The sequence below is a fragment of the Urocitellus parryii genome, chromosome 12 (assembly GCF_045843805.1).
Source record: "Urocitellus parryii isolate mUroPar1 chromosome 12, mUroPar1.hap1, whole genome shotgun sequence".
NCBI lineage: Eukaryota > Metazoa > Chordata > Mammalia > Rodentia > Sciuridae > Urocitellus > Urocitellus parryii.
The window spans coordinates 37,292,718-37,316,748 of record NC_135542.1 but is presented as its reverse complement, the minus strand read 5'-3'; the positions used below and the strand labels follow the sequence as shown (position 1 = coordinate 37,316,748).

Sequence of the window (24,031 nt, the reverse complement as noted above, 5' to 3'; positions counted from 1 at the left end):
AGCCTGGGCAACTTGATGAGACCCCCCCATCATCTCAAAGAAATAAGTAAAAAATAAAACAAAATTGACTGTGGCAATGGGCACAAAATCTGTAAAAACACTAAAAGCCACTAGATCGTGCAACTTTCAAAGGCACAAATTATATTGCAGTAAAACTGCTTAAAAAAAAAAAGGTCACAAAAACCAATTTCCACTGACAACAGACACACAGATAGAATGGCCTGACAAGACCAATTCCCTGGTCCCTCCTGCCCGTGTCAGGGAGGTATGAAATGAAGTTTCTGTGGGCTGGGCAGGGAGGTGGCTGAAAGGAAGGGCCTGCACTGCCCCCAGGACAAGTCTGCTTGGATGTCAGGAGGGTCTGGGCCGGACGGTCAGACTCCCAAGGGGCTGACCGCATCCCACTGTGTGACCGCGCCGAGTGACTCACTGCGGAGTAAAACCAAGGCCAGGGCTGCCTCGTGTGGCTCTGCAGGACGGAAGGAGACAGTGCTCCCAAGCACTGAGCCAGCACTTTGGACTCGCCAGCTGTAGTTACTGTAGAGTCGGCACTGAATGCGGAGGAAGGTGGCCAGGCACACAGGCCCCGGCTGCTCTTACAGCTCAGGGTTGTGCCAACCCCATCTTCATCCACCGCCGCTCAGTCCCCAAGGACTCATCAACACTGGGGTCCTGGCTCAAGAACACAGGGGTTTATGAGTGGATGGGTCAGCTCCAGGCTTTCAGGGGAGGGCAGGGGCTCCAGTCGCAGAGAGAAACACACGGCTGATACCTCCTGAGCCAACAGAGCCCGCGGTCCCACGCTCTCCTGTTCCTCTTAGGCTCCAGTGGAAGGGACGGAGGGAGAGAGCGCTTCTCTGCCTTCCCATCAAATGCCTACAGGTGCTACTTCCCTGAGCAAGGGCCCAGACCACCCCGCTGTGGGTACAAGATGCAGACAACCCTGTCCCTGGGAAACAGAAACTGGAGGAGGGCCAGGTAACCTGGTGGTCTTGGTTCTCGCTGAAGGTCAAGAGCCATTGACCCCCACATGACCTCTAGAGTCCTCACGGGACAAGAACCAAGCAGGGACACAGTGGCCTACCCTGCTAGAGCCATGCCTGCTCCTGGCTGGACTGGCATTTCTACATGCTCTCTCCTGACGTCCCTCTCTCAGCCACCTACTATATAGGGACGGCCTGCGGCTGCTGGAGTAGCCACGGGCTTTCTTTACCTGTACCAGGGCCACACAGGACAACTTGTCCTCCTTTAGGGGTGCCCTGTGGGATGGAACTCCAAGCAGAGAACAGAGTTTACCTGTCTGGGGGTCCCTGAAGAAAGAACCCTCCAGGAAGGAACCCCCCACAAATCCAGGCCAAGCCATAGGGCAGGGTCTCTTCCCACGTTGGCCGGGCCCTGATGCCCTTGCTGGGCCCACGTTGCTCCTGGACAGGCTGCAGCAGTGGGGCAGGTTTCTGGCTGGAGAGGAAACCTTGTTCCAGAGCACCAGCTCTGAGTGTCACAGCCCAGGAGGGACTTCCAGGGGCACCAGGCACCTCTTGCTTCTGTCCTCAGTCTGCCCATCTGCAGGGCCTCACTTGAGGCTCGATCCTCAGCGTCCCCCAGCACACTGCCCCTCCCCCCCATGCTGCTGACCTGCTGGTGGAGATGCCACAATGACCTGGTGACCTGAGGGAGACAGGTTCTCACTGCATCCTCCAACAGGCCAGGAGGCTGGGTCTCCACCAGGTGGCTTCCTTAGGCAGATCCAATTCATGCATGGAGGCCACTGACAGAGCTGTGATGCTCAGGACCTGCCCAGGCCCCGGCCTGCCGGAATGTCAGGCCTCAATGACAGAGATTCCAAGAGCACTGGGGACGGTCACGGCTTGACCCTGGCAGGTGGGGGCAGAGGCAGACCGGATTCCCTCTGCTTGCTTACTTAATGGACTGTTTGTCTGCCCAGGGCTCTGGTCCCCTGCAGGTGGTTCTGACCCAAAGGCAGCACGAGTCTGGGCCACCCACGCCACAGGCCAAGCCTGTGCTCCAGAGCAGCAGCCTGTCCCTGTGCATTTGAAGGCTGAGGCCCGAGGACAGCAGTTAGCTCAGCAGAAGATCCATCTGGCACACAGCAGGGGCTTTCCTGGCCCTTCCGAAGGACACGGGGACAGCTCTAACCTCTGTTCGCAAAGGCACATCCGGCCCCTCGTGGCCTAGTTAGGCTACTCCACGCCTGGGAAATCCATCTGGGGATTCGCAGGCCACGGGAGGGTGTCTTTGGTTTCCCCTTCAACAGACTTATCTGCAGATGGAGTGCGGTTCTTAGATGAAGCTAGAAATCGCACGCTCTTTCTCACTGAGATGAGAGGTATTCCCTTACTGCAGCAGGCACGGAGCTGGGCAGATTCCTGTTGATTCAGTAAATACTTACGGGGCCACCACAAGCAGCATAAAAGCCCAGGTGCAAGACAAAGAAGGACGGGGCCTTTCAAGATAGAGCTGAAGGCGACAGGAGCAGGGAGCGCCTGCGATTCTTTCAACTGGACAGTGGGCAACGTCTCACCCTTATACTGGGCATCTACCCTTGTCGTGAGAAAAAGAAAAAGGGGGGGCTGTGGGAACTTCCTTAGGAATAGTGCCAAGTGGGGAGGGGTTCTGCAGACAGACCATTGATGTGGAAATGCTCCAAACCAGGGGTGCTTGTCTGGGATTCATGCAGCCCCAGAGCAGACGAGTAGTCTGCTTTCTAAGGAACATCCTCGTACTTGAAAGAAATTATTATCACCTGCTTTGTTCAAATTGGACAACATTACAGCATTCCAGGGGACTGACAACTTCCCTGTGAGAGAGGCAGCAGAAAGACCAGGTGTCAATCAAACAGCTGTGACTGAACTTGGCACCCTGGGCCAGGACGCTTCCTGCATGTAAGCCGGATCCCCAGCTATCCCGCAGGGTGGGTTCACCTCTGGATAATCTGACTGAAGGGGCCCGCCCTTCACCAGGTGGCACCCCGTGGCCCTGCCACCCACACAATGAAGAGCAGGCAGAGCAGCCAGCACCAACACCCAGTCCCAGCCACGTCACTCATTTCCCAACACCTGTGAGGTCAGTGGCTTCCCTTTTGATACTAGAGGCATTCGGGGTTGAGGCTCAGAGAAGTTAAAGAACCTACCCCACAAGAGAAAGGAACAGAAAGCACAGCTAGAAAGGAAGGAGTTAAAATATCACTGTTCACAGATAAAGTGTTCCCACACTTAGACCCAAAAACCTCCTCCAGAAGACTTTTAGAGATTACAAATTCAGCAAAGTAGCAGGACACAGAATCAACATATAAAATCAATAGGTTTTCTGCACGCCAATAATGAATCCACTGAAAAAGGAATTAGAAAAGAATATTCCATTCCCAATAGCCTCAAAAATAAACAAACCTGGGAATAAATTTAACCAAGGAAGTGAAAGACCACCACAGTGAAAATTACAGAGCACCGAAGAAAGAAACTGAGGACATTAGAAGATGGAAAGTCCTTCCTTGTTCTCGGACAGGCGGAATGGATGCTGTTAAAACGGCTGAATCTCCCAACGCTGTACCCAGACTTGGTGCAACCCCCATCAAAACACTGATGACATTCTTCACGGAACTAGAAAAAACATTCCTAAAATTCACAGGAAGATAAAAGACACAGAACAGGTTCTGAACAGTAAGAGCAGGGCTGGAGTAACACTCCACTTCAAGTCACACTACTGGGCCACGGTGACAAAACAGCATGGTACTGGGGTCAAAACAGAGGGGCAGACCAAAGAAATAGAAGACACAGGCAAACCCACACAGAAACTGTCATCTGATCCTTGACAAAGGCGTCCCAAAGACACAATGGAGAGAGAGACTGCCTTTTCAGGGTTTTTTTTTTTTTGCGGGGGATGGGTGAGGAGGGGAAGTGACCAGGGATTGAACCCAAGGGCACTTACACACTGAGCAACATCCCCAGCCCTTTTTGATACAGGGTCTCACTAAGTTGTTCAGGGAGTTGCCAAATTTCTGAGACTGGCTTTGAACTTATAATCCCCCTGCCTCAGCCTCCCCAGCCACTGGGATTACAGGCATTCCAAGACAGCCTTCATAACAAACGGCGCTAAGAAAACTAGTTATCCACACGTAGAAGAATAAGACTAGATCCTTATCTCTTACCCTGCACAAAAGTCAACTTAAAGTGGATCAAAGATCTAAGAACTAGACCAGGAGCTGCAACTGCTAGAAGAAAACATACAGTCAACACTCCAACATATAGGAACAGGCAAGGCCTTCCTCAAGAGAAAAAAAAAACAAACAAACATAAAAACAAGAATCAATGTATGGGATGGCATCAAATTCAAAGGCTTCTAATAAAATTATGGCATTTGCCAGTAAGTGGATGGAACTGGAGACTGTCATACTAAGTGAAATAAGCCAGTCCCAAACAATGAAAGGCGAAATGTTCTCTCTGACATGCAGATGTGAGCACACTAAGAATAGAAGTTCACCGGATTAGACAAAGGGGAATGAAGGGAAGGGAGGGGCGATGGGGATGGGAAAGACAGTGGAATGAACCAGACATCCCTTTCCTATGTTCATATATGAATACATGACCTGTGTAACTCCACATCATGTACAACCTCAAGAACAGGAAGTTATACTCCATGTATGTATGATATGTCAAAATACATTCTACTGTCATGTGTAACTAAAGAGAACAAATGAAAAAGTTAAAAAAAAACCCAGAAACTTAAAAGCTTCTGCATAGTAAATCAGAATGAAGAGAGAGCCTACAGAATGAAAGATAATTTTCAGCTACTCTTCCAACAGATGAATATCCGGAATACATAATAAAGCCAAAAAGAACCCCATCAAAAATAGATACAAAAATCCCAATTCAATGAGAGAGCAAAAAAACTAAACAGATATCCCTCAAAAGAAGAAATACCAATGGCCAAATACACCAAAAAATGTTCAACATCTTTATCAATCAGGGAAATGCCAATCAAAACTATTCTGGGATTTCATCGTACTCCAGTTAGAATGGTCCTATCCATTCCCTTTACATAGTTCTGCTTCCTCACCTGTCAAGTTGCAGAACACAACAGACCCCGCAGCCTCAATTCCCAATACATGCCCCACAAGATGCTACAGAAATCTCAGTTCTCTGCTTTTAAAAGGGCCTGTCTACTGCCACCTACCCATAAACCCACAGGGGATTGAACTCAGGGACCATGTCCCTAGCACTTTTTTGTATTTTATTTAAAAAGAGGGTCTCACTGAGTTGCATAGGGCCTCCATAAGTTGCTGAGGCTGGTTCTGAACTTACGATCCTCCTGTCTCAGCCTCCTGAGCCAGTAGGATTACAGGCATGTGCCACGGCACCTGGCTTGCAAACCCACACTGTTTAGGAGGACCCTGCTATCACTCATTTCAGGTTTATTCCAAGGCAAATGCTGTTTCTGAAAATGGATTTGTGTGCTTTCTCCCATTTCATCTTTTTGGCTTTTCCCTCTCCTCCAGGACACCTGGACACAGCCTCCCTCTGCAAATGCATAGCAGGCAGAACCAGCCCTGAGCCCTCTTTGGGCAGACAGGCCACCTTCAGACAGAGCTGAGGTCTAGGTGCAGGACAGGCATTGCAGTGGCCTGAGAGTCTCCCTATCCACCTCTTAAAGACAGCTGGTTGGGGTGACGTCAACCTTGATAAGATGGCAAGGAAATTCCCGGGGGTGCGTGCTGCCTCAGAGGCCCTCTGCATGCACGGCGAGGCACGAATGCTTCCCAATCAAACACACAATTTTTCTTGGAGGAAACAACACACGCTACGCTTGCAAAGACACCAGCGAGGGAATGGTGCATAGTCCCAGATCACGACAGCCAGCCCCTGAGGGGTGCAGACTCCAGACAGAGCCAAGATGGGAAGCTGCCCAAGAGCACGAGCAGCAGAGGCAAATGTCCGGGGGTCACTCAGGCCAGCAGCAGGGCACTCACTACAACGCCACCTTCATGTGCAGACAGCTGCTGAACTGCTGTCCCTTGGCCACTCCTAAAACCCCAGCTGTACCAAGTTTCTACCGGACACAGAAAAAGGTGAAAATGACTAAGAAGCAAACAAACAAGAACACCCACATAAGCTAACTGACTTCCCATAGAGAAGGACAAATGGGGTGCCCCAAATCTGCGGCTCCCCACCTCGCAGGGCTCGGGTGGAGGGCGACTCTGCTCAGGAAACGAGCACCGCCAGTCCCATACTCACATGTCGCTGCCTGGCCTGGGCTTGACCGAGTCCTCTGCCGGGAGGCAACACTCCATGATGTCGTTGAAGCCCGCGTTCCCAATATTCTTGGCAAGCTGCAAAAATAAAAGTCTATTTCAGGGCACTCAATTATTAATACACTCCACAGCCACCCATTACTCATACATCTGATGATTTATTTAGTGGCCACTAAGAAATAGAGCAATAAAGTGGTTTGCCTTTAATGAAGACGGACAAAGCCCAAAGGCACCCGTAAAAATCACAGAAGAGACGCAGCAAGCCCTCTCCAGAGGACTTTGCACGAAACGCCCCCAGCCTGTCCCCACAGACACAGGGAGAAGCGAGGTGCCACCCTCCCCTGCCCTTCTGAAGGCCTGGGCTCCCACTGAAACGGTCGACTCCTCGTCCCCAAACGACCTTCCTCAAGCCAGCTACGAGGTGCGATGACAGTGCAAGGGAGATGGGGCCAGGAAGCCAAAACTTCGGTCTGTGTCCCCACAGGGAGGCCAGCTGACCGGGGGCCAGTCTCCATGGGCAGGGGAGGAGGCCTGGCCCCACAGGGTGGCAGCAATGTTCAAGTGGGACAACCTAGGTGGCCACACTCAGGAAACTGTCCCGCCGGCCCCAGCACAGGGCTGGATGTGGCAGCCAGGCTTCCGGCTTGGCAGACACGAAGTGGACACCTTTCCACTGGACGCTCTCTGGACTCCAGGGTCTGTGCTCCACGGGCAGCCACCAGGCACCTGCCGTGAGGTAAGCGACCCCGACAGGGCAACCGGCCTGCTTGGGAACGAGTGGAGGAGCGGATGCAAGGCCAGGAGTTCTTAAAACCAGGGACTCATCCTCCGTCCAACACCCAGCGCAGCCCGAGCCAGTCAGCCTCCGGGTCAGGGATGGAGCCCGGGGCCTCCCATGACTAGGCACGCGCCTGCCACAGAGCCACACCCCGTCAGAATTCTTGCTGGCACCAGGGATTGATCCCAGGGGCACTGAGCCACGTCCCAGCCCTTGTTATTTTGAGACAGGGTCTCATGAAGTTGCTGAGGTGGGCTTTGAGTTCTCGATCCTCTTGCCTCAGCTTCCCCAGTCGCTGGGGATTACAGATGTGGGCCCTGTGCCCGGCCAGGTCAAAGTTCTTAAATGTTTCATGAAACACTAGTGAAGGGACCTCTTATCAGAGTGTGGTGTTTTGAGAAAAATGTATTTTAATTTCCACATTGAAAATGATATGTTTGGGAAGCTGGTGACACTTCTGATAGTTAACTCAATTAATTACGCTGACAAAGTGTTAATGGGGGTCTCTGAGAGGTCCGGCTACTGCCTGAGCAGTCTGCTTTATCTCCAGGGAGAACTGGCTTAGGAAACAGCAGAAGGGAACTGGGTTAGACATACTGGGAACCTCCTGATGGGTACTAATACCCAACACCGAGCTGGGATGGCAAAGGATGTGGAAGGTGTTTTTTTACACAGGACCAAACAACTACATGGAGCCTCTCTGTCCCTGATGAGTGACTCAGGTGCACAAAGTTAATGGCTCAAAGCACTAACACTAACGAGCTCCACCTCCTCACTCAGTCCTGGCTCTGGGTCCTCAAGCCACCGTGAGAAGGCAGAACCTCAGGTTGCCAGGTCCAAGTCTCCTGGACCCAGACACCTGAAGCTAGTGCAGGGTGGCACACCACAAGATGACAAGTACCGACCCCCTCGGGGCCCAGCCCTGTGAAGGATTCCTAGGGCAGTCACGTCACAGGCAGGGCTGCATCTCAACAGAACCCCGGGCTTACAGGCAGGCCAGCCCACCCCTGCCCTGCAGTACCAGGGCACACCACCCCCAGCCAAGCACACTGTTTTCTGAAAGGGAGTGACATAAACAGCTAGGTGGTCCCCTGTCTGAGCCAGGGGTCAGCAGATGCCTCCTGGTCTGCGTTGGGCAGACGGGGGGGGGGGGGCAGGAGGAAGAGAATTCCCCGAGACAGAAAGCTGCCTCCCTTCTGCTGGGACTTGGCTGGCTTATGGGGGACAGCTGGTTCAGGGAGCCACCAGCTCCAGGTCACAGACACCCAACACTGCCCCCCAGTGCTGCCAAGACCCGGTTGTTTTCCAGCCCGCAGAGAACCCGTTTGGAACCAATCGCAAAGACAAAAGCATTCACGATAGCAGCCACAGGTTCCTATCAAGAAAACGTGGGCCCAGCAGGCTGGGTGGGGAGCACCCGGGAGCAGGAAGGCAGGGTGCTCACCAGAGCCCCGGCAGGGAGGTGTTCCTGTGCAGAGGTAGGACTCAGTCAGACTAGATCTAGGAGAGGCAGAGTGCTGTCGGCACAGTCGTTCTCTGCCTGGGGGGACTGGGTCCACGCTCCAGGATGCCCAGGTCCTTTATATGGGATTGCAGGCACCCTGTAGTCTCCTCCCAGATACTTCAAGTCACCTCCAGACCACCTACAACATCTGCTCAATGTCAGTGCCACATTAATAGCTGTCCTACTCTGTTGTTTAGGGAATAATAAGGAAAAAGTCCGTAATGTTCTGTGTGGAGTAACGACACGGTATGCAAACCAGGCTGGGGCAGAGCGGGAGGGAAGCCACGGCAGAGTGTGTCTACACCACCACCATCGGAGTGGATGCAGTGTGATCTTCCACACAAGGCAAATTCAAATTCTGTTTTTTATAACTTTCTAGAATTTCTTTCAAAAATTTCTGGTGGAGGTGGGTTGAATCCATGAAAGCAGAGCCTGAGGATACAGAGGGCCGGTCTGTGCTTCATTGAGGCAGTGAAATCGCAGCCCTAGCCACACAGCCTCCTCCTCATGGCACAGGGACACCACTGTGGCCTGCTTCTCCAGCTGGTTCTGGTGGGCTGCCCAGTCGGGTGGGCTCAGCAGGTGAAGACAGTGCTACCCAGTAACCTGGCAGCCAGCTGGCCTCTGTCAACCAAACTCAGGCTCTCTCTCTGTTCACCTGCCTCTCTCCCCGAGGATGCCCAACCTGGACAGAGAACTGGGCTGTTATGAACAGGCTCCCCTGGATCCCAGGGGGCGGGGGTGGGGGAAGGTGGGAGAGGATGACACACTCTGACACACACATGCCTGGTGGCCCAGGCAGGAGACGAGATGTGCACTAAGTATGCACAGTGCCTCTCCCAGGGTGGGCACAGAGGACACTCCGGGGTGCAGCAAGCCAGCCCACAAGCTATTTCTCTTTGATATTTCTGACAAAGCACACAATTTGTTTGCTCAGTGTTGTTCGCAGGGCTCCGGCCATGCAAGGTTCAGAGCTGTGACTCATGAAGAAGGCTGGACACAGGCTCTGGAGCCCAGTGACCCATGTGCAAGTGCAGGCCCCAGTTTTCAGAGTCCTCAGACAGAACACAGAGTGGCCACGACATGTTATTCAACGAATGGCAGCGGGTGGTCAGTTTCTCATGAACCCTAAGCCACTGCTTTTAGGATGCACAGTGGCTTATCTCAGTCCCAGAGACAGCAGTGGTGAGGCGAAAAAGCCCTGGCGTGGTGGGGCTTTGCCCCCCCACTCCACGCACTGCTCCAGGCCAGGCTGTGGGCTGACCTGTGCGAGTGTCTGATGGCCTCACAAGACGGGCAAGAGGCAGAGTTGAGTCCACTCACAGCTGCTCCTATGGTTCCTGATGCTTGTTCTTCAACTTGATGGGAGACGATTAACTTCACCTCAAAACATCCAGGCACATTCATTCATTCAGGGTGGTGCTGGGGATGAGCCCAGTCCTGCACACGCTGGGCCAGCGCTCTGCCCTGAGCTGTGTATCAGCACAAGGTTTCCTTTACTAACTTCACTATGATAGCGAAATGGAGCAGAGTAATATGCCAGTACCAGTGACGATGATTCTCTATGACTTGAAAAAATGCTGAAATCATGATGTTTTACACTAAGGAGGAAATGTATCTTTTAAAAATCTCAGCTTACTCGAAGGTTTTCTGAAAGCAGGTTTATTGAGAATCTAAGCCTATTAAGCTGAAGTGTGCTAAAATCTTAGGAACTAATCAATTAATACTTCAATTACTCAAGCTCCGTTTCACGGACTGAGAAGGGATTCCAAAAGCAAGTAAAAAGAAGAAAAGATTATTACTGACCAGCCACCTCCACGGATGCTGCTCAAGTTCATCCATTTAACAAGGAAAGCAAGCGTGCTTTCAAACAACTGCAGTCCAGGAGGGAGTCGCACCACACGGTGCAGCGGCAGGGCCTGCAAACCCGAGGCCAGAGAATAACTCACAGAATTAAGTGAAACACCGTGTGGGAGGACAGGGTGACACTCTAGTGGGTGAGCACCTATCTGTTTAGGGACAGGATGCCAGACAGAAAAGGAGGATGCAGCTGAGCCAGGCCCCACTCAGCACCTGCTGCCAGGCCACACCCCACTAAGTACCTCCTGCCAGGCCACGCCCCACTCACACACATCCTGCCGGGCCATGCCCTACTCACCACCTGCTGTCAGGCCATACACTCCCCACACACCTGTATCAGGCCATGCCCTACTCACATACCTGCTGCCAGCCCATGCCCACTAAGCACCTCCTATTAGGCCATGCCCCACTCACCACCGGCTGCCAGGCCACGCCCCCACCTGCGGTCAGGCCACGCCCACTCACCACCTGCTGCAGACCACGCCCTCCACCTGCTTAAGGCCACGCCCACTGACCACCTGCTGCCAGACCACGCCCCCCCATGCAGCTGCAGTCAGGGCCATGCCAAGCTCAGCACCTGCTGCCAGGTCACATCTGCTGAGCACCTGCTGTCTCTCACAGGCTATTTAAAAACCTCTCCTTGCCAACAAAAGCTAAAATAGATAAATGGCACTGCATCCGATTAAGAAGCTTCTTCACAACCAAGAAAACAAGAGTAAAGAGACAACCTGTAGAACAGGAGGGAGTATCTGCAAATACACACATCTGACAAGGAGATAATGTCCAAAATATATAAAGAACTGAAAAAAACTCAATATCCAGAAAAACAAATAGCCAAAGGACCCAAATAGGCATTTCTCAAAAAGAAGACCTACGAATGGGCCACAGGCACAGGCTGGAGTGCTCAGCATCACTGATTACCAGGGAACTGCAAATGTAACCACCACCACCAACACCTCGCACTCATCACAATAGCTTTTATCAAAAAGTCACAAGTCAGGGCTGGGGTGTGGCTCAGTGGTGGAGCGCTTGCCTAGCATGTGCGTGTGTGCGAGGCCCTCACTCCACGCCCAGCACTATGCCAAAAAAAAAAAAAAAAAAAGGGCAAAAGTTAACAAGTGTCAGTGAGAATGCGGAGGAAAGTGTCAGTACAACCCTGCACACTGCTGGTGGGAATGTGGATTAGCACAGCCACCGTGGGGAAGCACACAGAGGTCCCTCGAAAACTAAAGTAGGTCTGCTGACATTCCAGCAAGACGCGCACCGGAGGATGGAGATGTCCGTGTGTATTCAAAGGAAATGAAACCAGCACGTCAAAGAGATGCCCACACCGCAGCAGCCTCACACCAGCAAAGATACGGAATCCACTGAAGTGTCCACCAACGGATAAACGGGTAAGGAGAAGTGGGTACGGATATCTACAATGGAATACCATTCAGCCTTGAAAAAGCTGTCATTTGCTTTTTAAAGGAAAAAGCAAAGACATGTCAAGTGAAATAAGCTGGGCACAGAAAGACACACTACGTTCTCACTCAGATCCAAGTTCCAGAAGCAAGCAGTAGAATGCTGGCTACCAGGGAGTGGGGTGGAGGATAACTGGACAAAGGATATAAAATTTTAGTTAATCAGGGTGAATAAATTCTGAAGATCTAAGGCAGATCACAGGAACTATAGCTGATAATAAAAGATACTTGTAAATTTCTCAGAGGAGGTTTTATGTTCTTATCACAAAAAATGGTGATATGTTAACCAGTTTGATTTAACCATCCCCATGTGCATAATGTATGAAAACATCATGGGTACACACCGGCAATCCATACTAAAAAAACAAATTTAATAAAATCCCTCTCCTGCCATGACACATCCCTCTGAGTTGTGGTCTATCCTGCTGTTTCCCTAAAATCTCCTCTCTGATAGCTTGTCCATCTCCACCAGCAGGTTGAGCCAATGCTGATGCCCAGGAAAACATACTGTGATGAACCAGCCAACCAAAGACCCTGCGCCACTGTCCTACGGCCCAGAAAGGCTCAGCACACAGCAGACAGCCAGGGTGCCCGCCGGGGGGCTCTCCCTCGGATCTACCCATCTGGAAACAGGGGTCACTCTTCTGAAAGAATTCTGTAAAGATCATCTGGGGCTGGGCACAGTGGCGCCTGCCTAAGATCCCAGCGGCTTGAAAGGCTGAGGCAAGAGGATAGTGAGTTCAGAGTCAGCCGAGTCAGTGAGACCCTGACTCTAAATAAAATACAAAATAGGGATGGCGATGTGACTCAGCGGTGAGCACCCGAGCTCAATCCCCGGCAACCCCCTCCACCACCACACAAAAAATCATTTGCATGAGGAGGTAGTAACAATGGCAAATATTTTGTAGGTTCTATTATGTGCCAGACATAATCCTATAAATGGGGGTGGGAGGGAGAACACACACCCAAGTGAGAGAGGTGTCAAGACTTCAGGAAATTCGTCTGAGCAAAAGAAAATAAACAATCCAGGTGCTTTAAAAAGGCTTGGAGTGTCTGTGCTTGATGGTGCAATGTAGGGTCCTGGTGTGCGGCCATAACTACACTCTCCACCTACTGCTGAGCCCCAGAAGGGCTGGGGTAAGGCTTCAGTCCTAGCTCACAGGGACGGGGGGGGGGGGGGGGCAGGAGAGACCCACCTTGAGCCACCTAAGGATCCCTGAGCGCAGGGTCAAGCAGGGGGCAAGAACCAAATCCCACTTTCTCCCACTTTCTACTTTTGCTTTTCTGATGACCTCGGAGGGAAAGAGATCCCAGCCAGGGAAGGTTCAAGCAGAAATTAGCCTTCTGACAAGTTAGAGTTTGAAAACAACCAGAGACACTGAAAGGCTCAGCCTGAAGTCTCAAAGTGGACGGAAGTGGCCAAACTTTAAATTTCTGTGAGTTTACAGACTCGAAAGACAGACCCAAAATCAGGGATCAGGGGTCACTTTTGTCATTTCAACAAAAGGAAAACATTCCTTTCCATCTTGGTTGGTGTTTTCCTCTTCACGGGTAACAGAACCTGCACATATCTGGTAATTCACGTGGGCAGCGTAAAACTGGCCATGGCGGAGCATCCCACACCAGGGGAACAGGCAGCCACAGATCAGCGTCCTTCTCCCCAGCCAGCTATAGAGCATTCCTGAGGCTGGTGGTGGAGGGGCAGCAGTGAGGCTCACATCTCACTGCATGGCAGGACCACCCACCACAAAGGCCAGTCATGACCCAGTTCCTCAAAACTGAAGAGTGTGGGCTCTAGAGTCAGATGGGGGGATGCTCTAGGGTGCCCCCTTAGCAGGTACGTAGCCCTGGGAGTCCCAGCTTCCTCCTCAGTAAGGTGGGATACCCTGCCAGGTCAGCAGGCTGTCGTAGAAACCAAACGAACAACAGCGTAAGTGCCCTGCCGAGCACCTGGCGTGAAACAGGCAGTCCCCTCCTCATAAGCTGTTCAGTGCTTCCCTGCGCTGTAGCGGATCAGCGAAAGCAGAACTGCCGTAGTTCATCACTGTTCACTGGGAGACACTCTGTGCTTCTTTGAAAACAAGCTTTGACAACCTCAAATCTAGGGCGTCATTGTTTACTCCTTAGATAATGCAAGCATACACGCACATCCCCAAGATGCAGGCCAGGCACACAGCACATCAAAGAACCCCGCCCAGCATGTCTCCAAGAGGGCACTGCTGGGGTCCCGTGAGTCTGGCTCAGCTTTAACCTCCGAGTAACAGGGCGCTACTATCGAGGCTATGGGGCCCACTCTAGCGTCCCCCAAATGTGGTCTTCCAGCACCATGAAGAAATTCCTGGGGAAAGTGCAAGGGCCCCACAAGGTGGTGCAGAGGGTATCAGAAGTCCAGACACACTGGACCCACCGTGGTCGTCAAGAGGACTTAGGGCCCCACAAGAGGAACACCGACAGGGTAACTGATCTTCGGTCCAGAATACTACTCTTAGTAGCCACCGAAGCCCAGCGGCCTCAGACAGCACCTCAGGCGCTGCTTGTCACAGGCAATCGTGCACGTGCCAACAGCCCACGGAAGCGCACGTTGTAGGCGTCCAGAGCATGCAGCCGACCCACCTCCTGGCTAGGGGGGCTGCCGCCTCAGTGCCCTGGAGCTCCCACAGAAGACGCTTCCCTTCCTATCTGCCATGAGGCTTTGGGCTGCCACCGAACCAAGAGGGAAAGACTTTTCTTTTCTAATGGCAACAAAGATTAGTCTCTTTCCTGAGAGGGACAGTGTGGGCCAGGGAGAAGCCCACTAGAGGCCTGAGCAAACACAGCCCTGTCAGAAACCGGCTGATGTCTCAGGGAGAATGACCCCTCTCCGTCTTCAGGCCTCGGGTTCCGAGTCCACTTCACGGACAGGGTGAAATGGACCATGCTACATCCCAGGCCACTTGGGCAGAATCTTCCATCAGCAAGTGCCCTCACCTGCTAGAGCTGAGAAGGAGGTTCTCATTACCCAAATCCATCTCCCAAGGTAACAACTACCAGCCCCCTGAAATTTCGAGAAACCCAAGTGGATTTGAATGCCAAAGTAAAAACTGAGATTTCTGCTCCTTTAGCTCCAACCCCCAAATGAGCATTTAGAAATTACCAGCAGCTCCGATGTTCCCAGTACATCTAAGGTCAGGGACTGCATCCTGGAGTAGTGGACTCCCAGCTCGCGGTGGATTCCAGAACACTCAATGCAGGTCAGAATGCCCAGGTTGGTGGAAAGCCACGTAGGATCTGCCAAAGAGAATAAGACAAATTTAAGCGATTGGTTGGAAGAGGGCAGAAGACAGAACTGCTTTCCTGCTGGTTACTGAGTGGGGGCTTTGAACCTGAGTACTTCCTGATCTTTGACACAAATGGAATCCTTGATTAATACCACTAGTTAACAAGCCAACCCTAGGTAGGGACACGTCTGTCCTCCTTTCTCTTCCCTCTTCCTCCACCTCCCCATCCTTCCACTCATTTAAGTGACAGGTGTTGTGAGTATGAAAATACGGAGGGCACAAGGCTCTCAGGAGACTCTGGGTTCCTCCAGGACTGGTCCTGAACACAGACTGTGCCATCACCAACCTAGTCAGACAGGCAGGACAGAGCAAGAGCAAACATGACCCACCAAAGCCTAGTCCTATAAGGAATGGACCCAGCACATCCACACCTACAGATGCTAGTAACAGAACAACTGGCCCGCTTACGACACGCTGGGTTCAGTGCTTCAGTAGTAGCAACAATAGCGTCCATTCTAAGAGCTTCAGAAGTCAGAGCACTTTTGTACCATATCTCATTTAACGCCACCAACAGCCCCAAGAGAAGACCAGGATAGTGATTCCCTGTGCAGCCCAGGCAGCACAATTCTTAGACCAAAGTTGCTAGCAGGTACGCTACAGGCTGCAGTCCTGCACGTGCTTGAGCTCAAACCACATCTTCCCCACATGGCAGGTTTACTCCTCACTGAAACACCCTACTCTGTGCTAAATTTACAAAAGAGTAAAACGAATTAAACTGAGATGTACTTGAGCACATTACCATGTCCACGAGGTTGATTCTTAAAATTGCTTGCTGCCCCTTTGAAGTTCACAGCAGGTAAACACAATCTTGGTCACTAAGTAATTGTGAAAAGTTATTTTTTAAATGTTCAAATTATAAACAGTTTATCCACATCAGGAAATACTCCTGGGCATGTGTGTGTGCACTAGGCCTCTTCTGCTTTGTGCACTGAGCTCTAGGCAGTGACAGGCATGCCTTAGACGATGCTTATCAAGTTTATACACCATCTATGGTGCCTTAATATTTTAAAACAATGCAGCTCTAACTTCTTTATGAAAGTGTTTCACTATCCTTATCTTATCCTTATCAAGAAAGTGCATACTTCACTTCTTATCTCTCCCTACCTCACCTTCTGTCAAAAAGACATTTTTTAAGGAGTTCAAAACCAAATGTAGCCTTCAGGGACACAAGAACCTGATGGCACTCCTCATTGTTGTGGGTTTTGACTGCAGTACGAGGGGTTGAACCCAGGGCATTCTACCACCGAGCTATATCCTCAGCACTTTTTAAAATTTCATTTTGAAACAGGGTCTCACTGAATTGCCTAGGCTGTCCTCAAACTTGTAATCCTCCTGCCTCAGACTCCTGAGTAGCTGGGATTTCAGGTGTGCACCACCTTGCTCTGTCTTAGTTGTGTTTTTAAATAAAAATGGTGGTAGAATTAGAAGAATGAAAAGGCTGCTGACCATTCTAGCTAAGCCACAATCTTTCCCATTTTGCAAATATTCAGAAAAGCCCATGCGTAGTGGCCTGATCCCCCAGCATCTTCCATTCTAATTAAAACAAGTCAACTGCTTAAACATTTAAAAATACTAGTTGTTAAAAATGTATGTCCATTAAAATGAAGCCTCTGATTTGCTTTATCAAAATGCAAACATAAGCATCTCGTGTCCCAGAGTGTGACAGGCAGAAGGACCTGTTCCTTCGTTCTACAGAAAGGAAAACTGACATTCCCCAGAAGCTCGGCTCTTCCAGGAACAGAGCTAGACAGCGACAGACAGTTCCTCTGAAGGTTCAGGACAAAGGCGTGCTGAGGCAATCCTGGGTAGAGGCCCACACTGCGCGTCCGCAGCCTCTCAGTCTTACCAGACAGGATGGCCTTGATTTCACCCTTGCTACGCCCTTCAGTTTTCATTTCTCAAAAAGCCTGGCAATCTTTTCATCTCCACCAGGCCGCCGCCGCTCAGGGCTGCTCTGCGGCCTCTCCCACCCCTGCCCCACGGCGGCCTGCACACAGTTCATTAAGCATTTGTGTAATGGGATGAACTCAGGCTGAGCTGCACTTGATTTTATGTTTGAAACGAAAGTGAAAATCAATGAATGGATTCTGTGAGTTGGAATGGGATTTGAATGTCCTGGCGCCCAGGACCGCGTGGGGCCCTGGATCACCTGGGGCCCCGCAGTCACAGCACACGTCGTTGCCCGTCATCTTCTGCACCTCTGAGATGATCTCCTTGGTCAGCTCCTGGACGATGTTGTTTTCCCCGGTGTTGTCGTCGCCCTTGAAGGCGTTGTTGAGAGCCTCCTCCTTGCTGTTCTGCAGCACCGACATCCATCTAGACAGACAAGAGCAGGGAGTCACGCCCCAGGATGGCTGCGGGGTCTGCCCCAGCCTCGCTTCCAAGCGACTTACATCTGGCACTCCTGCTCGTCTTCTGCTTGGAAGTGGTAGGTCCTGTCATCTGCACAGCAGGAGGAAGCGCGTCAGTCAGCAATCCATACCCAACTCCGAAAGAAAGCGGCCGATAATTAACCTCAGGAATAATCCGAGCTCTCTCTATAAAATTAAGCAGTCCCTCTGCCCCTGCTCAGTCGTCGTGACTTTGTAATGGAAATGAATAATCCTGCCCTATCCCCCACCCTTCAAGTCTAAAAGCTGCAGCTTCCAGAAACTGAACAGAAACCATCGCGATCCCTTCAGAACCTTGATTTGTCAAAATCACTGCAGAGGTGGCCCCAAAAGTAACTGTGGAAGCCTTTTGAAAAACAAAAGATTTTTCTAAAGAGAACACCTTAGAAGTTTTCTTTTAAAAAAAATAATAATAAATAATAAAAATAAAAAGATGAGTACTGTGTGAGAAATTCTAAGAATTCCTGGTCTGGGAGTCCTGAGTGACAAAGAGCTAAGGCAATAGGTCACTGTGAATAATGGTCGTAGACAAGATGGGCAGCTGGCGTCAGCAGTGGTTTACAAGTGTTTTGCCCTCTGTGTGCGCAGGAGGGGGCGTGTGAGGTGACAGCTTCACTCTGTGCTATTCTTGCCAAAAACACTTAACCTTGGCTCAGTTGTGAGAAAACATCAGAGAAACCCAAACTGAGGACATCTGACCACAAGCTGATCAATATTCCTCAACACACGTCGAGGACACAAAATGGAAGGGAAGTCTGGAGAACGGCCGGGGTCCCGGCGGCAGAAAACCAAAGGCAAGGTGGGGTCCTGGAGGGGATCCTGGGGCAGGACCAGGTCGTTTGAGTAGAAAACGGGTGAGATTTCCAGTGAATAGCATCATGCAATGTTAATTTCCTGGTTTTCACGACACGACATACCGCTGAGAACGCGGGCCATGCCCTTCTGGACAACTCTGCTGTGATGGGTACAGCAGGGGCGCTGGGGGAGGGATATGCACCAGGTTCCAAAAGCAAAGTAGAAAAGAATTCAATCTGAAAAAGTGGAGGATGACAGCAGGTGGATGACAGAATGGTGACAAGTAGTGACTGTTCTTGCGGACCCACAATAAACATCTAGAACCCAAAAGTGAGCAGACGTGCCGAATTCCAGGAAGGTTTTTACTCCTGAAAGTCCTCTGGTCCCCTTGGCAGGGTGTCTGGGAGGGGGCCGAGGCCCAGAGAGGTTAAGAGGCAGAAACCAGCGTAGCCAGCAGAGGACCCGGGTTTCCTGCCTCCTGGCCCACCCCTTCCCTCTCTACCAGGCCATCTTTCTGTTTCTTATCACGCCAGGGGGAATGGAATGACGTTTTTCTCTGTCCCGCTGGTTTCTGAGGAAAGGAACAAGGTTCAACTGATCTGTTTCAAGTTTAGAAAAATGAACTTGATTCTGGGATGCAGGTGAGGAGGGCTGAGCCACACTCAAGTGTTGAGAGAAACAGGCAAGAGGGGACAGAGCCACCGCTCCAGCCACTCCAAAGGCTTTGCTACGCGAGTCTCAGAATTCCCAGAAAGCTGTGGCTCTGCAGGTAACACCAGTATTGTGGCTCACCCTGAACTACTTCACGGTCAGGCAGGACCAGCTCGGGTACACCCAGGATGAATGCCGCTCTCTAGTGTTTGCAGGAGGCAAACTGTGAAAAGCTCCAAACAAGCATCCCTGCTGCAGACCCTCCAGACACACTGGAGCCACAGCCCGGTTTCCAGCAGCTCCACCACAGAAAGAGGAGCAGCAGGAGCCACGGGACAACAGAGTGATGGTGGTGGCCCGTGGGGCTGCTTCTGGCCCAGGTTCCACCTCCAAACATCACATGGAAAGCTGGGTCCCCTCCACCCACCTGGGCTGGTTATGTGGGTCAAGAAAAATGACTCAGGACTTGACTTTGCAAAGGGTGGTCAGTCTGACGGCAAGAAGTTAGGCGAGCTTCCAAGGCTGGCCTTGCCGCAGATGTGTCCTCCTAGAGGAGCTGTGCTTGCTGACCTCTGGACCAGTACGGGAGGTCCCTGGCTGGGGCAAAGTGGACAAGGAGGATCTTGCAGGCACTACCTGAAGGTAGCAAGTCAGTCTGCTGGTCTTCTGCAGGTGATGATGGGGAAGGGGCGACTCTGGGTGCTGACAGATCCACACCAGAACACGTCCTCACTGCCTGCTGTGTGGCTTGCTCATTTCCCAACTGCCCAACTGTGTGGAGAGCTCAAAAGCACCTGGTGACCCTCATCCCACTAGCCAGGTCAGGGGGCAGAGGAGGCATCAAAAGAACAGGGTCCTGCCCAGGTCCCAACTTCTCGGGATGCTCACATCAGGCCCCTGACCGCTGTGCACATCTCCCTGGATGATGCCCTGGAGCTGGGCTGGTTTTCACGTCTAAAGAACCCAAGCCTACAGGGCACCACACAAAGCACTTCCTCTATGATGCTCGGAGGGGAGTGGGACATTTGGAAAAAGTAACTAGAGATGAAAAATGAGAAGGACTAAAGTCATTTTACCCCCAGGGGACAAGCAGGGAGGGGAATGAGAGCGCTCCCAAGCATGACCATGGGCAAGCTCACAGCAGCACCTCCAGCCGGACTTAGCCCTCTGCAGCTCACAGAGGACCGTCACACAGTCATCAGGCCACAGCAGACATGGCAGGATCTGCGTAAACAGGGGTGTAACCAGACGCAGGCAGGCTCACCTCCCTCCATACCTGGAGGGGGGCTATCAGCTCTGACCCTCCTTGTGCCTGGTGTGTTGAGGGCCAGGGCAGGCTCTGCAGTAACTGCTCCTGCACGTGTGGCATTTGCTGGGGTCCCACCAGTTGTGCTGCTGGTGACTGGGGATAGATGAGGCCCTGCTACATCTACCTCTGTGTGAGCCAAGCTCAATGGGCTACCAAGTGCTAATGTGTTACCAAAGGGCACTTTTGCTACTAGGGCAGTGCATAGCTTTCGATTGGCTACAATTTCAGAATGTGGAAAACCTCTGAATCTGCCCCAGACACTAGCAGACATCCGGTCACAGCAACTAGTGTGACCCAGCAATGATCACAAATAAAACTGTGGTCAAGGTTGTGGCTCAGCGGTAGAGCACTCGCCTAGCACGTGTGAGGCCCTGGGTTTGATCCTCAGCATCACACAAAAATAAGTAAATAAAATAAATGTAATCATGTCGAACTACAACTAAGAAATAAATATTTTTAAAAAATCAAAAACTGTGGTCAATGCTCAGCATTTCACAACACTGTAAGTGTATGAAGGATCCCGGAGAAAGCTTTGCTGGCAGAGATAAGGGAATCTGGACGCACTAGATGGATGGGGTGGGGGCTCAAAACAGAATAAAGTCCCCTTGTATTCTACAAACCAGTCCCGTGTCTGGATCACACTGCTCACACCTCCCAAGACCCTGGGTTGAGAAGGGGCACAGTGGGGAGATGAGCAGACACAGTGGAGACGGCAGCCATCATCTCTTGAATCTGCTGTGAACATCTGATCACATGACTGAGTCCCTGGACCTCACGGTGCAAGTCGGCGGGCTGACCAGCGGCTCTCCTGCTGGGCACCAGGGTGGGCAGCACAGGCCCACGATGTGGGCCAAAACCCCTGTGGCCACATCTTTGAAGGGGAGACTGGACCTTCCCTCCCTGAAATGTAACCCTGTCACTTTGAACAACCAAGGACAAGAGGCTTAGCACGTTTTCTTCAAGACATCATGAACCCTTCTCTTTTGGGTGCTGGTAGACATTCACCATAATGGACGGTTCTATGGGGACTCCTGTGTGCTCCACAAAGAAGAAAAGCACCCAGAGGCAGAAAGACCAGTTCCCTGGTGGGAACGACTAACCATGTCCAAGACCAAAGTTCCAAGGGCTCTACTGAAGAGACTCTTTCGTTTATAGCATTTCTATCATGATGCAAATAAACCAAGGAAGCTCTCAACAACAAAACTGTCCTTTGAGGGGAAAAATTAAAAGGTGCAGAACTTCAGACCTGGGGCGTTGCCAATGCAACCTCCTATTTACAAACAGGAGAGCCGAGGCGTGGAGAGCTGAGAGGCTGCCTCTGGGTTTCCGAGCCCTCAGAGTCTGACCCTAGGCAGGAGAGACGAACGGGAAGCCAGAACAGGCCGACCACTCCAAACAGGGGCATTTCTCTTCCAACATCAATTCTTCTAAATGCAGGGTTTGACATGGGACTGACGCCCTGGAAAAGCGTTTAAAGTAAGATCTCCAGGGCCCAGCACCTCAGGACGCGCTTACGTGAGATAAGGTCAAAGCACTTCTTCTCCTCGGGGTTGGTCTTCACTTGGCAGGTTAACAGGTTGAGCTTTGCAGGAGGCCGGTTAGCCTGATTAAAAACAAACGAAAAACAAGGCGTGAGCGGGAAGGAACAGGTCACCATCTGCCTCGCTGCTCACGGACACTCAGCGGGAGCGAGCAGTTTTAACAGTCTGCAGGGACAACACTCAGAGGCAGTCTTCAACACGAGTAGCAGGACTGAGACTTTAGCCCCACACAAGGACCACCGTCTTCCCTGCCAGGGCTCACTGGTAGTCTACACAGCCTGCCGGCACAAGGGGTCCTCCCTGCCAGGGCTCACTGGTGGTCTACACAACCTGCCGGCACAAGGGTCCTCCCTGCCACAGGGCTCACTGGTGGTCTACACAGCCTGCCTGGACAAGGGGCAGAGTAGTGACAACCTTGAGGCTGGGACCATGGGCTCCTTGAACCCAAAAATCTCCAGGGTTGAAGCCCCCAAGCACTGGGCTCTGTGTCTTACAGGTGGCACAGATGGTGTGGAAGGGACCCGGATACCCAGCTCAATTTCCAGTGTTCTTAAAAGTGTTTCTGTGAGTGAAAACCTCATCTCTGGGAAAAGTGATCTCAGCATGAAAATCACAGAGACGGTTTCCCCTGCTTTCTGAAGTGACAAGAGATAAGACTGACCATCCTCAACCATCACTATCCCTCGAGATTCAACAAAACATGCATTATTCACACACGTGACCCCAAAGAGATCAAAGTACACCTTCACCAGAGCTATGTCAATAATGGCTGTTTTACTAGTTTCAAGAAAAATCACACTTTCTCCAAAAAGCAAGGGGAGACGATAAGAAGATAATTTCAGAAAACAAAAATTCTGATTGGTAAAATGTCTTCAGACCTTGGAAAAATCTCCAAATTGAAGAGGGCTTACCTTACTAACCTACCGAGCTGCCTAAGGAAAGACAAAATACCACATCTCAAGATTTCAAGCCTTCGTGTTCCCACTCCCCTTGGTCACCAGTGGCTTGAGATAAACAGTGCGGGTTTGGGAGTAATCCAGACACACACACTAGGCAGGCCATGAAGTCCTGAGCATTCACAGCCCCAAGGCTTCTTGCTACGACCCCTAGAGAGTGCAAGTAGAGAAGCAATCCTGCAGGGGCAGGATCCGCGTTTGATACAGGGTGAAGGGTCTGAGGTCTGGATACATAGAAGTCAGATAAACAGGGCTGTCCTAGAGCTTCCTGGTTTGTTGCTGGGTGGATCTTAGAGCCACAGGATATTCGCTTTTGTCCGTAGATTCCTAACAGCTTTCTAGGATCATCCGGAAACAGTACAGAAGACTTCAAGATATCTAATCTTGCAAACTTAACAGTTCCAAGTAAAAGCACCATCAATTTTAGATCTTTACCAATAGCATTACCGGCTTGTCCAGACAGCTACACAAAGGATCCACTTCTACCATGTTGACCAGGAGCCCCATGTACTGACCAGCTACCACAACATGGTGGACAGCCTGTCTGGCCTCCACAGGAGACGTGCTGTTCTCAGGGCTACTTCCAGATTGAGGTGTCCATTGCTCCTAGACACAGGAGCCATTAAAGGGGCCCCGGCCCTTTGGTAAATGCAGAAGCACTTAATGGATAAGATGACAAATTTGCCAAGAAGAGCTACACTTACTCAGCTTTATTAGTAGTACGTACTTACACGAACCAGGCACTGTCGTGAATATTTTTCATGGATTCATTCATTCAATATTCTTAAATACCCTTTGAGAACTACTCCAATGTTGTAGATAAAGATAGAACCCAAAACCACTTGATGGGGTTCTGCCACCTGGGAGAAGGGAAGCCAGGGTTCCAACATGACAGCTGGGCTCTAGGTCAAGTGCTTAGCTGCCATCTCCCCAGCCTTGATGTGGTGTCCACTGTAGGCAGTCCCTCACCTGGACTGGCTTAGAGTAAGAGAGAGCAACAGTTTGAAGGACTGGCCCCTCCCCACCTCTAAATTTGACTCTTCCCTTCTCCCTGGAGCATTCTCTATCAGTATAACCACGTCAAAGACAGATTTCTTACTTCACAGCAAATGAAACCACACAATATAGAAAAATAATCCAGTGCCTGTATTTGAACTAAGAATAATGATAAAGGCACAAATGTCACCACATAATAAAAATGA

At 51.1% G+C, this 24,031-nt stretch overlaps 1 protein-coding gene and 1 long non-coding RNA gene across 6 annotated transcripts in view; one reads left to right on the top strand and one right to left on the bottom strand.

Annotated features, from left to right (window-relative positions):
- Asap2 (ArfGAP with SH3 domain, ankyrin repeat and PH domain 2) overlaps positions 1-24,031 on the bottom strand; it is a 152,227-nt gene that overhangs the window by 24,498 nt on the left and 103,698 nt on the right. For all 5 annotated transcript variants that reach the window (XM_026397822.2, XM_026397665.2, XM_026397739.2 and 2 more), the window contains exons 12-16: positions 21,848-21,935; positions 17,581-17,629; positions 17,337-17,503; positions 15,004-15,137; positions 6,249-6,343 (exon numbers count right to left, since the gene is read on the bottom strand). In XM_026397822.2, the coding sequence (XP_026253607.1) occupies positions 6,249-6,343; positions 15,004-15,137; positions 17,337-17,503; positions 17,581-17,629; positions 21,848-21,935 (533 nt within the window). The remainder of the gene's footprint in view (positions 1-6,248; positions 6,344-15,003; positions 15,138-17,336; positions 17,504-17,580; positions 17,630-21,847; positions 21,936-24,031) is intronic.
- Positions 6,872-12,585, top strand: LOC113189310 (uncharacterized). Its single transcript, XR_003301642.2, has 3 exons — positions 6,872-7,001; positions 11,660-11,801; positions 12,343-12,585. It is a non-coding gene; the product is annotated as an uncharacterized LOC113189310 (long non-coding RNA).